Source organism: Cryptomeria japonica, chromosome 4 (genome assembly GCF_030272615.1).
Source record: "Cryptomeria japonica chromosome 4, Sugi_1.0, whole genome shotgun sequence".
In the NCBI taxonomy this organism is placed as follows: domain Eukaryota; kingdom Viridiplantae; phylum Streptophyta; class Pinopsida; order Cupressales; family Cupressaceae; genus Cryptomeria; species Cryptomeria japonica.
The window spans coordinates 138,185,262-138,199,167 of record NC_081408.1 but is presented as its reverse complement, the minus strand read 5'-3'; the positions used below and the strand labels follow the sequence as shown (position 1 = coordinate 138,199,167).

The 13,906-nt window shown below is 34.6% G+C and overlaps 2 protein-coding genes across 2 annotated transcripts; both read left to right on the top strand.

Moving 5' to 3' along the window:
- Nucleotides 1-8,466: 8,466 nt before the first annotated feature.
- On the top strand, nt 8,467-11,976 carry LOC131046657 (probable disease resistance protein At4g33300). The gene is made up of 5 exons (XM_057980441.2): nt 8,467-8,648; nt 10,235-10,676; nt 10,956-11,299; nt 11,381-11,592; nt 11,816-11,976. Exons 1-5 carry the CDS (start codon nt 8,467-8,469, stop codon nt 11,974-11,976), a joined length of 1,341 nt encoding a protein of 446 aa, XP_057836424.2.
- On the top strand, nt 11,973-12,323 carry LOC131046656 (probable disease resistance protein At4g33300). The gene has a single exon (XM_057980440.1). The coding sequence runs from the start codon at nt 11,973-11,975 to the stop codon at nt 12,321-12,323; it is 351 nt and encodes a 116-aa protein (XP_057836423.1).
- The last annotated feature ends 1,583 nt before the right edge of the window (nt 12,324-13,906 follow it).

Here is a 13,906-nt window from a genome sequence, read left to right as displayed (position 1 = left end):
AACAATCTCATATCAAAGAAAAGTGAATTTGGGCCAGGGATGAAAATGCATGATTGGCATACCTTCATTAAGGTAATTCATGTTCTTGTGTTTTTCGCATGTATTTAAGTACTGCATGTATGTGTACTTTTCATTGTATTATTTTACAAAAAAATGAAAAAGAAGTTTATAATTGTTGCAGTACGTTCTACCTCTATCTCTCCCAGACGACTTTGACAATAATGTCAAGCAAGTCATATATGATCCTGGAAAATACATGAGGTAAGTAGTGATATTTGTTCAGTTCGTTGTATAGATATTATATTTTCTATTTGTTTTACTTGTTATGTAATATATTTTTTTGCATCTTGAATATCTTGTAGGTGGTTGTCATGTAAAGAAATCCATAAAGATGATATAAAAAAGTGGAAGAGAAAAATTCCTCATTTAATGTGTGAAATGCAAAAGTGTCTACCTCCAGCTTTTTTCAATGCACAAGAACATTACCTCATACATCAAGTTGAGGAGATTGAATTGTGTGGACCTGTACACACTAGGTCAATGTGGATGGTTGAGAGGCACTTGAAATTTTTGAAGGCTTTGGTTCAACAAAGAGCACATCTTGAGGATTCTATGGTGGAGGGATATATGGTATACTAGACTAGGGTTCTTGCACTTTTCATATATTTAATGTATTATTCTTTAGGTGTTGTCAATGTTCCTATGCAAATCTCATCGCCGCCTCATCAGAGGTTACCCTCACCTGTATTGCCGACTGCATTGTCGGCAACACATACCATGCAAACATCCTCTACTGCACATCTTATTGGCCCACCCACTGTTGGTAGATCCCTCTTTTGCTCTATCTTCTGTCATGTGTTTATTTCCCTTCAAGGGTTCATTCTTGAATTCTAATGCCATTTCATAGTGGATTCATTTTTTGCAAGAGGAGATGCACATGAGGATGTGCTAGAGGTGACTACTGCTAAGAACATACCATCATTTCCTGGATCTTCTCATATTGCTAGTACGGGAATGTTGCAGGCCACATTGGTAGTGAGCGATGAAGAAATGATTCCCTTAAAGATACAAAAGGTTCCAGGTACTTTAAAATTATTATTATATATACTCTAATTGTAATTTACTTTATGATCACTCATTTTGGACTAATGATCCCATGAATTTTTTGCAAGCAATGATATTTTCTATAAACATCTTAGTGACATTGCATTGCAGATATTTGGGCCCACCATACGTAAAAGGTGGTACATCATATGTGAACTAACCCTAATCCACTATTTTGATTTTATATAATTGCTAGAATAGTTTTCCTTTGATCCATTTCTTGAAGTGTAATAAATGTAGCTTCAGTTCATTTCTGAATCTAATAGGTTTGTTTTTGCTTTAAAAGGTGGAATGACCAAGAAAAAAGGTTAAAAGATGAATTGACAAACCAAATGGTTGAGTGGTTTGGAAATGACACCTTTGACAAATCCAAGCTCCTTGAAAAAGTTGGCACATATCTAAAGTATGTGAGGGACCAATATAGGACCCATTTCGAGAGGAACCTAAAGTACAAGTGTCCCCCCATGATTCCAGAGAGGGAGTGGAAGGACTTGATTTTGGATGCCAAAGAGAGAATTGATGCTAGAAGAAGGTACGATATACTATTAAGAATGTAATTATGTACTAATTAATTACTCTTTATATTTATATAATCTAACATATTTCAAACTTTCTATAGACTGAGTGACACGTCAAAGGCAACCAAGGCAAGACAAGAAAAGCATGGGCAACACAAACTTGGCTATGGTGGTTACATGAAACTTGTTGCATGAATTGTAAGTATCTCATGTAAACGAAATATTAATACAATTAAACATATTAATTTGTAATTAGAGTAGTAATTAATGTAACCTTTTTTGTTAATATTTTAGAGCATGTAGTTGATGGTGACCAAGTGGAGCATGATCTGGGTGCACAACATCAGGAACATGATGTTCCCCACTCAGGTAAAGAGGACCACTGTTATTCCTTTAAACAAATATAATTACAATTGGTGTTCAGCATTAATGTAACCTTTAGTATTTCAACTCCAGATGATCTAGAGGGTGTTCAACATGTTGAGGTTGAGGCTACACAAAATGATGTGGCCCCATTAGGTAAAGAGCACAACAATTATGTTCTCTAAATTAATGAAATACTTGTAGCAATAATATTTTTTTTTTTGAATTTAACCCATTTCTTTGTTATTGCAGAGGATACCCCTTCACTTCAATGTCCTCATCCTCTATATAGGACTAGGCATACATCGAGATCACAAGCAGTTGGAGGAACATCTGCAGAGGGGGGAAATGATGAAGAAACCAATGTTCCACTTAGTCTTTTCATAGCTTCAAAGAAAAAAAAAAAGAGAAATGATTGTAATCTAACTTATTTGATAATGACTGATTTTTATGTGTTAGTGAATGTAATTATGTGCTAATTAATGGTTATGGATGATATGTGTTAATTAATATTGATGAATGTTACGTTTTAATTAATGTTAATCAATGTTATGTGTTAATGAATGTTATGTGATATTAATGAATGAATGCTATATTTTATTAATGGTAGAATGAATGAATGAATGTTATAAGATGTTAACAGGGAATTTAGAGTGATGTTAGGGGGGGGGAAGGGCCAAATGAGCTTCCACATTCACATGGTTGGCCCTATTAAGTAGAGAATATTAAACTATTCTCGAAACCAAGCGAAGCTCAACAAGATAACACACTTTCAATATTTCATTATGTTGCATAGTTAATCTTATTGACTAATGTATATTGAATCTTAATTGCAGGGTCCAACAGAGCCAACACGAACAACAACACCACAAGTTGCTGGGTATAATGAACTCCCATATTGTCTTGTCTATACACAAACAATATGAGTTGCTTCTAGTGTTGATATCCAAGGCGAGACTGCAAAAGTTATGAATATGCCTCATCCTTGTAAGTTTTTTTATTACTTATAAGTCATGAATATGCCTCATCCTTGTAAGTTTTTTTATTACTTGTAAGACATTAATATTGCTCTTTAGTTGATTAAAATCATTTCAGTGAATGCAAATCTTGATTATTATAAAGTGATATTTGCACTATCAATATCAATTCCAAATTGAAACCCTTTCAGTGCATGCATGTTGTTTGTCAAAATGCCATCTCAAAAGTATCAACAAACAAACATTGGCATTCACAAAATCAAGAAAGACAAACTGAAAATTAGCAGTAGAGCATTCAAGTAAACTGTTTGTCAAGAAGCATAGTTGAAAAGATGCAAAAGAAATTGGTTTCAAAACAGGGGTAGACCATTATAAATTGGCAACTTGGCATCACTTCTCTTCTTACTTCTCCTAAACCCTCTTGCTCTGACTCTCACTTTTTCACCTAGCATCTAGGTAAGTTGTGAATATGCATCATCCTTGTAAGTTTTTTAATTACTTGTAAGTCATGATTATTGCTCTTTAGTTGATTAAAATCATTTCAGTGAATGCAAATCTTGATTATTATAAAGTGATATCTGCACTATCAATATCAATTCCAAATTGAAACCCTTTCAGTGCATGCATGTTGTTTGCCAAAATGCCATCTCAAAAGTATCAACAAACAAACATTGGCATTCACAAAATCAAGAAAGACAAATTGAAAATTAGCAATAGAGCATTCAAGTAAACTATTTGTCAAGAAGCATAGTTGAAAAGGTACAAAAGAAATTTGTTTCAAAACAGGGGTAGACCATTACAAATTGGCAACTTGGCATCACCTCTCTTCTTACTTCTCCTAAACCCTCTTGCTCCGCACTCTCACTTTTTCACCTGGCACCTGGGTAAGTTATGAATATGCCTCATCCTTGTAAGTTTTTTAATTACTTGTAAGTCATGAATATTTCTCTTTAGTTGATTAAAATCATTTCAGTGAATGCAAATCTTGATTATTATAAAGTGATATCTTCACTATCAATATCAATTCCAAATTGAAACCCTTTCAGTGCATGCATGTTGTTTGTCAAGAAGCATAGTTGAAAAGATGCAAAAGAAATTGGTTTCAAAACAGGGGTAGACCATTAGAAATTGGCAACTTGGCATCACTTCTCTTCTTACTTCTCCTCAACCCTCTTTCTCTACACTCTCACTTTTTCACTTGGCACCTGCAACTCTCACTCTCACATTCATAGTTTTATAAAGTTGGTGGGGTTTGGGTAGGGCCCATAGGCTGTGAGGGTTTGACCTTGGGCATGGAGTTTGAAAAAAAGTTCTAATTTTTTTTAAATCACTTATGGGCTGTTTGGCCATGGGAGATGCTTGGATGTCCTTGAGATGGTCAAGAGGCTCTTGGGAGTCCCTCAAACGTCTCAAGGATGTCCTAGAGATGTCTCAAAGATGATGGCATTGGATTGCACTGGGGCGGTAGGGGGATATCCCATCCAAGTCCCTGTATTCTGAAGGTGTCCCCATTTAAAAAACAAACAGTTTTGGGGGAGAAAATGTCCTTGTGGAACACTGGTTCTAGTACATACGTCTTGGTATGATTTTTTAAATAAGACAACAAAATTCATAAAAGGATACCTTTAGATTCTATATTAATCAATAAAAGATGTTTCTAATTCAATGTATGTACCAAACCCTATTACCATCAATATAACAACCCTAGCCTACAAATTGGACTGGTTAATTTTCTCCAATCAAACAAACATGTAATCACTCCATAAAGTAAGTACATTAAGCACACATCGAATTATAAAATAACTATCTGTGATACATCAATATGTGAAAGTTTAATGACCTAGATATTAGGACTGTAAAATACTATATCGTATCCTAATTTCTAAAATAACCCTTTTTGTGTGATGTGTGAAGTACAATACACAACTAGGAATTATGTTGAGTCAAATGCAAAATTGGTACTAACCATGGAAGCTGAGGATAAATCATGAACAAAATATCCGAAGCAACATAGGAATGACTCAAGTGCAGATGAATGCTAGGAAATAAAGTAGAAAACAATGCAAAATTAGGTAAGAAACTAGGTGACAATAAACCATGAACAACTTGAAATAATCTATAATTAATGATCAATGCGATCCATCAACCTGTGACTATGAAACGTAATCTGCAAACAGTAAACTTGTAGACCATTAAGAACAAGAAGAAACTTGTTAGTAGATCTGCCATTTCTTGTCAATTAATCATCAAAGAACTTGTGATCTACCATGCACCATGTATGTCGTATACCATATCTATCTACAAACATTTTGTATCGAGTAAAAGACATTTATTGATTCATTGAACTTGTTTTGCTTGGATCCAAACACCATGCAAACATAACCATTAATCCTAATAACCTGTGAACCATGGAGTGCAAACTAAATGGAATCATGTCCAAAATTTTGGTTAAAACAATCTAGGGAAAATAGTGTGATTCCAATTATCCATCTCAAAACACCATCATTAAAACTTCCATGTTCAATATATAGAAAAAAGTCTATTTTTTTAATCATTTTACTCATCAATATATTCTTTTGCTAAATAAAAGTTGGATTTATATTAAAAGAGCTAAGTATTACAAAACCATTTTAGCACAGTTTGTATACCTATCATTTATCACTATTTCTTTTTGACAGATTGTTGCCTTTTTCGAGTGGTAGTGTTCTAGTATTGATTAATGTGCTACATCATAATGTGTTCAACTTAAAAGAAGTACTAAATTTTACCTGATATTTCTTTTAAATTGAGGGGTGAATTAGTTATATCCTCTAAACCAAGCATTATTTTATCATATTCATTGTCAGCATTCCTTCAATATCTGTTTGTGAATATTTAGGGTGACATGATTAGCATCCTCCCCTTTGTACAAAATTATTGATTACATGAAATGGATTTTTTATGTCATTTTTCAATATACCATGGTTGCATATGTTTATACGTAAAGTTATGAATCCAAAATTGTCAAATAGATGTTACATAGATAACAGTCTTTCTTTCTTGCTATCTATTAAAGATAATGGAAAAGTTTTCATTGTCCTTTAATTCTCGTATACATTACTTGAACCCAGTCTATGTGTCTTTATGGTCGAAGTCATGGAATTTCAGCAATTTAATTCTTAGTATATAGCAATAGCCTATTAGCAAGCTAACTCTAGTGAAGACAAATTTGAAAGAATTCATAAAATAGGAGTTGTCAATGACATATACTGACGCTTGAGTTTTATGTTTCTTTTGTTATAGGCTCCGTTGATGTAAGGGATAAAGAGGATCGATGGATACAAATATGGGTTAAGAAGGGGGATATGATTATCCTCCCAGGAGGAATCTATCATCGATTTACCCTTGACACAAACAACTACATTAATGTAAATGCTCTTTTATCTCAAGGACACTCACTATAAATCATTTCTTATATGAACTAGAGGATACTATTATTGTTTCTTTGACTTTTATCATAGATCCTGAGGCTTTTCCAAGGCGAGCCAGTCTGGACAAAATACAATCATCCTTGTGAGGAGCATCCTGCTAGGTAAGACCCCTAATACTTGTAAGACCAAGATGAGAATTTCAATTTGATTGTTTTCAAGAAAACATGAACATTCTAGTTTTACATATAAAAATGACATATTTTTGTGATGGCATGTTCCAATATGTATTTTCTTTTGATAGATTGGTTGTAGGTTCTAGAGAGGACCCACTTCCAAAGAGATAATGTTGTTATAAATAGGCTATTGGTGAAGAATAACTGAAGAAAATCAATAAAAAACTACATCAACAATATCCAACATAGTCAAAAACATTAATCTAAAGATTCTTTTTAGCCCTCATCTTTCTTGACAACTTATTTATCTTTTGACAGCACCAAACTGCTTGAGAAGCATCTTCTTACTCAAAGAAAAAATGAGATAAAAAATAATTGTCCAATCACTCGCATCAACATCAACCATGCCAGAATTTGATGTTTCAAGATACAACATGGATATTGCATAACATAGAGAAGCCATCATTTGAAGGAAACAGGAACCCAATGAAGACATTAAATGGGCATGAAGGCACAACCAAGGGCCATTGAGTAGAAGGAAAAGGAAAAATATTGGAAACAAGAGGAGGAGCACTTGGAAAAGAAGGTAGGGAAAATAGCAGTCTGACCAATAAAGAAGCTGAACTCTGAGGGCAAACTACCAGAGATAGCAAGAAACTCTCCAGCCAAAGGAGGGGAGACAAAACCAACAATCTTTTCTTAGGGAGGAGCTCTAGACCCCAAATCTGAAGAAAGAAACAAAGCTAAGAGAATTGGAGAACAACAAGAATGTAAAGTGCACCCCTGATTTGCTAACCAATTTTTTTTTTCACTTTTTTGTGATTTAGTTTTCAGACATTATAACAAACACTTCACATGTAAATTACTCAAATAGTATGCACTGCAAAATTCTGCAGCCAACCCTTTTTTCCAAAATACAAACAACAAGCATTACATTAAATAGTTTGCTTGCAATTCAAATCACAGTGTTTCTGATTTGAAACAAGTTTATTGATGTCTAAGTTCTAATGATATTGCATGTCCTGAATTTGAGATTGTAAACCCAGATATCATTCATGGATAAAAACTGTTAGGAAATATATTATTAGTGTGAATTTTGTTACAATGGTTATGAGTTGTTTTAAACAACTGACTAATTCTAGAGTCAGGGAAAACTACATGGAGAAATTTGTCAACCTTTCCTTCATTTAAACCAAGTAAACCTTTATGTATATGTATATGCATATGCATATGGATATGTATTTTGAAAAGTACTCCCTTAATTTAAAAATTATTAACAATCAAATGATTGTACTTAAATCAGTTGACCATAATTGGTGAGGGTGATGATATGTTTCTTGATTATACCATCCACAAAATGCTCAAAATTAAATGAAAATCTTTAATGAATACACAAAACTATATACATATGCATATACATATACATATACATATGTATATGCATATGCATATCCATATGCATATACATAAAGGTTTACTTGGTTTAAATGAAAGAAAGGTTGACAAATTTATGGTGATCTCTTGGTGACCACACCATAATTAGGACAATGATCTCAAACACACTTTTTACCATTCTCTTGGTGATTGTGCCCAATTGTGTATGTCTTGCTTATGTATGAAAATTGTATTTTGTAGCTTTCCACCGACGATGTATTTGAGATGTCTTTCATTTAGATATGGCATGAGCTTAGTCCTAGAGTGAGACTAGGGAGCTGGACCATCTCAACCATGGTGCACTTGATCATATTAGCTTGAAACTAGTGTGCCTCATATTAGCCTCAAACCTATGCCCCCTACTGGTAGGTGGTGGGGATAGAATATCATTCGCTGTACATATCAATGACTGGATAATAATAATTTTTTTTTGATAAAAATATTATCATCGTCGGAATTATGACGAATACCAAGCTTTCCATTGACGATGAAATCAGCGGACATACAACGTTCTCGTCGGTCAAAAGGTTCTGGAGTCGTCGCACTTCCGACTCAAACTACACAAACATCTGACAAGGATGTTGTACGTGCGATAGCACTTCATAATCGGACAGTTGTCAATGCCTCCGAATGGACTGACGACACAAGCGTCGGACAAACAGCATCACCGTCGGTGTGAAGTTCCAAATTGTCGTCGAATTTGCGAAGAAATCTACTGAAGCATCTGATGGGGATGCTACATGTCCGACGACTTTTTTAACTAGAAGAGCGATCATGCCCACCATCGGCAGAGTCCATGGGATTGTCGTATTTCCGACAGTCAAGGGCATCATCGACAAATCCGATGACGAGTTTTCAATGGCTACTTTTGTCGACACTCCGACAAAAATTTGTTGCAATTCCGACAATCAACCATCAGAAATTAGCTCCGAATGTACTAGTGTGCTATCGGTGATGATTCTGGGTGGTTTGTGGTCACCACCTCTAAATTTCCTCACATGGCTCTAGCTATTTCACCTCCCAGGAGGGAGGAAGGAGAAGAGAAAAAAGGAGACAGGTGGTCCATGCCGGACTCGACCCCTGGAACCGTTGATGTATGGGGCAGGAAAGATGATCAAGATCCTCCCCCCTCGGCTGCCACTACTTTGGCTACTTGAGGAGGTTATTTTTTATGAATAGTTTTGTTTTATGGATCCATTTTCTTGCCGTTTGACTCTCGTCCAGTGATCTCGTATCCTCCGACCTTTTTTTGTGAATATGTACTTTAATATTAATAATTAATAGAGAAGGCCTATTCATCAAAAAAAAAAAAAATAGTAAAATTAAAAAAAATAAAAAAATAAAAAAATAAAAAAAATTAATCAAATATGAAACTTGTGAAAAAAGTTGCAAAGGTTGATAAAACTTTCCAAATGAATTTATTAGAATATATCTTCATGATCAATGAAGAGGTCCATAAATCAAAATTTTAATGATTAATGAAACTTCTACAAGAATAAAATTAAATCAATAAAGACGGCCATGAATTGAAATTAAAAAAATTAATGAAGCTTATTAAAGAATAAAGTTAATCTAAGCTTTCTAAAAATTTAAAAATATCTCTGAGCTAGATAAGGGGAAACTGGTGTATATCGATGAAATTCCTTAACAATTTTTTGGAATCATTTTCCACGCATAAATAACACTATGAGTACTTTCCACGCAATAGAAGGGGATTTACATCGAACTTCGTTTAGGCGATTAAACCGGAAGATTTGAGAATAGTCAATCGTCTGTTTGAAGAAAACAAATGTTGGAATTATCAAGCTTCCCAGGAGGTGTCAATAACATGCCATCACTCTCTATAAATACCACAAGCTCTGCTTCTGAACGTAGGTAGTGAAATTTCAAAAAACAAGTCCAAAATTTCAAAAAACAAGTCTGAAATTTCAAAAAACAAGTCTGAAATTTCAAAAAACAAGTCTGAAATTTCAAAAGGTTTGTAGAGAATTTGTGAATCTATGGCTAGAATTGGAAATGGAGATGCAAACCAATATTCTTTTCATAATACTTTGCTTGAGAAATCAATAGAAGATTTGAAGGAGCTTTTGTTCCACAGAGACGTCTCCATTATTGGTGTGCATGGTATGGGCGGTGGTGACAAAACGACTTTGGCCTTGGCTTTATGTGATGATCCCCACATCAAAGGTGACATATTTTATCCATCATTCTTCTGATGATTTCCCCAGCTTAGGGATTTTGTGGTTGTTTTGCAGCTTACTAAGAACACAATTGTTTTTGTGGACATCAGGTTGTTTCGCAAATATAGTTTTCATCACTGTTTCACAATCCCCAAATCTGAAGGGAATTTTAAAGATTTTATGGGAGAAGATCTTTGGGAAGAATGTAGCTGAGTTTCAGAATGTGGAAGATGCACGTATGGAGCTTCAGCAGCGGTTTTTAAGGCAGTCTAAACCAACTTTGGTGGTGTTGGATGATGTTTGGTCCAGAGCTGATTTGGAAATATTACTATTTGAAGCTCCAGGATACAAAACCCTCATCACAACCAGAGATACTTCTACCATCCCCAGAAACGCATCTACTCGGCTGTATCAATGGCCATTGTTAAACAAAGAGGATTCTCTCTCACTTTTCTGCTTATCGGCATTTGGACAGACATCAATTCCAAGTACGGCAGATGCAAATCTAGTCACAGAGGTATAGTTTCTCTTACCGTGAAAACAATAGATGTTAATAAACCAAAAGCCTAATGTGAAATCAAATGAGAACAACATAAGTAAAAGGAAATTTTGAGCTTATTTGGGTTTTTGCTTTGGTACATTGCAATTATTGTCTGTTCTCATTGTTCTGGTACTTTTTAAGTACTTTGTAATCCACAAAAGTTATAGCTCAAATTGTATAATACAATCTCGTTGCTTTTAGATCATAGAGGGCTTCCTTAGACATTAATAAAAATATCGCTATTGTGAATGACAGGTGCAAGCCGAATGCAAGGGTTTGCCTCTTGCTCTTAAAGTGGTTGGAAGTTCTTTGTACGGGGAACCTCATGTGGCCTGGGAGAATGCAAAGAAAAGGCAGTCCATATCCATTTATCACGAAGAAGGGCTTTTCAGATGCCTGAAGACGAGTATTGATTGCTTGGATGATGTTGGGAGGGAATGTTTCTTAGACACAGCCTCATTTCCAGAGGACAAGAAAATTTGTGCTGATGCACTGCTCAACATTTGGGTTTATGTTCGGAAGATGGAGTGGCAGGATGCCTATATTATGTTACAGGAACTTGCAAGAAGAAATCTCCTCAGTCTAATAAGCAATCAAGGGTAAAAGTCTTTCCTTGCATATAAATTTCCTGTTTTCATTTTTTTAGAACATTGGGCTGACTTGATTTTTGCAATTATCAGAATCCAATCAACAATCTCGTACGGATGTGCCTCTGAGCTGTTCTTTTCGCAGCATGATGTGATGCGAGACTTAGCCTTGTATTTGGGATGTCAGGACAGTATAGTCCACAGAAAGAGGTTACTCATGCCCAGGAAGGAGCATTGCCTACCAGGGGAATGGGAGTTGCTTAGAGATGGACAGTTCAGTGCTAAAATTGTATCTATTCACACAGGTGGGATATTTCGCCCAAATACTTATTTAGTGGCAAAATTTGAAGGCTATGTGAACTATTAACAAATATTTAGATTTATTGTGTTTTTGTCCTACTTCCTCATATAAGTTATATATGATTGAAGCAAAATACCTTTGATATCAATTTTTTTCACTAGCTAGTAGTTTACTTGACCGCTGAAAGATGTTCTAATTCAATTGCATATGCGATTTATCTTATGCAGGCTCTATGGCTGAGAGTGACTGGTATGAGATGAATCTTCCGGAGACAGAGTCTCTGGCGTACTCTCTGGTGTTACACTTGCTCTATGGCCCTATGCTCAGAGATGGTCTGTTACCAACTGCCATCTGGTTAAAAAATTGCCATATAATCTCGGAAATATGAGTTCTCTAAGGATGTTAAGAGTATCAGCATTACCAGGCCTGAAAGAGCTTCCGGTATCAATTGGAAAACTTGGGCAGCTGGAATTTCTAGACATTTCACTGTGCGAGGGCTTGGAAAAACTTCCTGATGAAATAGGTGAGCTCAAGAAGTTGAAAGAGTTTGACATGAGAGAGTGTTATCATTTAAGGGAGTTGCCAGATAGTGTTTGTGGATTAAGCTCCCTCAAACATGTTATCTGCAATGAGAATATTGGGGTCAAGTGGTTACGAGCTAAAGCCTCTTATATCCCTGATCTCAGAGTTGAAATTGTGGAACCAAAATTCATTTTTCTGACCCTAACGTTTTAGTGTGTATTAAGTTATGAGTGCTCTGTAATTAGGTTAGATGATCATTATTATTTGTATAGTTTATTAGATATTTCTAGGTGTTGGTTTCTGGGGAAGTATGAGTAGAATTCACTTTGGATTGGCTTGAAGAGTGAATTTTTTCCCGAATCTGTAGCACAACAGTAGCTTCAAGTAATTTCTGTCATCAAGTCTAAATACCAAATGGATTAAACAAAAGTATTTTATTCTATGATCCCCGTGTCTCCAGTGTAATTATTTTAAAGCAAAGAGCGAATGTGGAGTTTCTCAAGACAAACCTGATAAAGCGAGTTTACGTGAAACTTCGTGCAATTCAGAAGCCAAAAACGAAATGCAGTTCAAGGAAAATGTAAGAAAAAATGAATACAAAATATCGATTCTTTTTCAACTTACATAAATATGACGGTAGCCTTAGAAATGATTGTTCATGATGGAAACGTTGTTTCATCCATTAAAATGCACAACAAATACTTTCCATCATGTTTCTAGTAACATAGATGACCTACTCTACAAAAAAAATATTTTTGTTGTTCCATAAACTTGATTACCATATTGTTATTGATAATACATTTACAAAGCTGACTAAATCAACTACTATATTATGATTGGTAATAAACTGAAAAAGGTGAATGACTTTCTTGACTAAGCAATGAGTAAATTTAAAAAATTGTACAACAAAGCTACAATGCAGCCAAACCTATTACTCTAATTAAATGTTATGAATAGTGAATGCAACAAATCGACATATATTTGGAAGGATAGTTGTGATGAAACCCCTTGCTTATTCAAATTCAATACATACTCTTCTCATAGTTTTCAAGCCTTTTGGACTATATTTCACTCATAATATTTTTTTAATTCACTTAACAATGATTATCAATTCAATTGACTAAGTATTCTCCCTCTAGCTTAGAAGTGTTGACATCATAACTTCTCCATTCACCTTGGTGTTGTCAACTCAATATCACGACTTATATGCTTATACGAAGTGGAAAGTTCTCAAGATTATGGATATCACTAGACATAGACCTAAACCTTGATGGGTTCATTCATGATGATCCTACCTACATATTTCCTTTGGAAAAAAAAATGCTTCATAATCTGCACATCAATAATAAAGGGAGTTCATTCTCTCCTCTTACATGAGATCTCTAATCTCACTTTAAACCATGAATACTCATTAGTTGTAAGCTATTAACTTAGTCTAATTATAATAGAATGATATTTATTTTTCATCAAGTGTCGGTGCCATACTAAACATTATCAATCAGTACTATACAAATCTATCAAATACATATCTAGGTCATATCATTTCATAATCTTCAAATTCTCATAATGATTGACTCTAGCATACATCAAATATTCACACTTGGGGAATGACTCTAACATACATCACATATACACAATGAGTAGTTCTAACATACATCACATAATATAGTGACTAGCTCTAGCATTCATTAGAAATACATAGTGAGTGGTTTATACACACATAAGTAGTATAATAGTGAAAAGCTCAAACAGAAGGGTAGCTAACTAACACTAACCTATAGTGCATCTCAAATAGA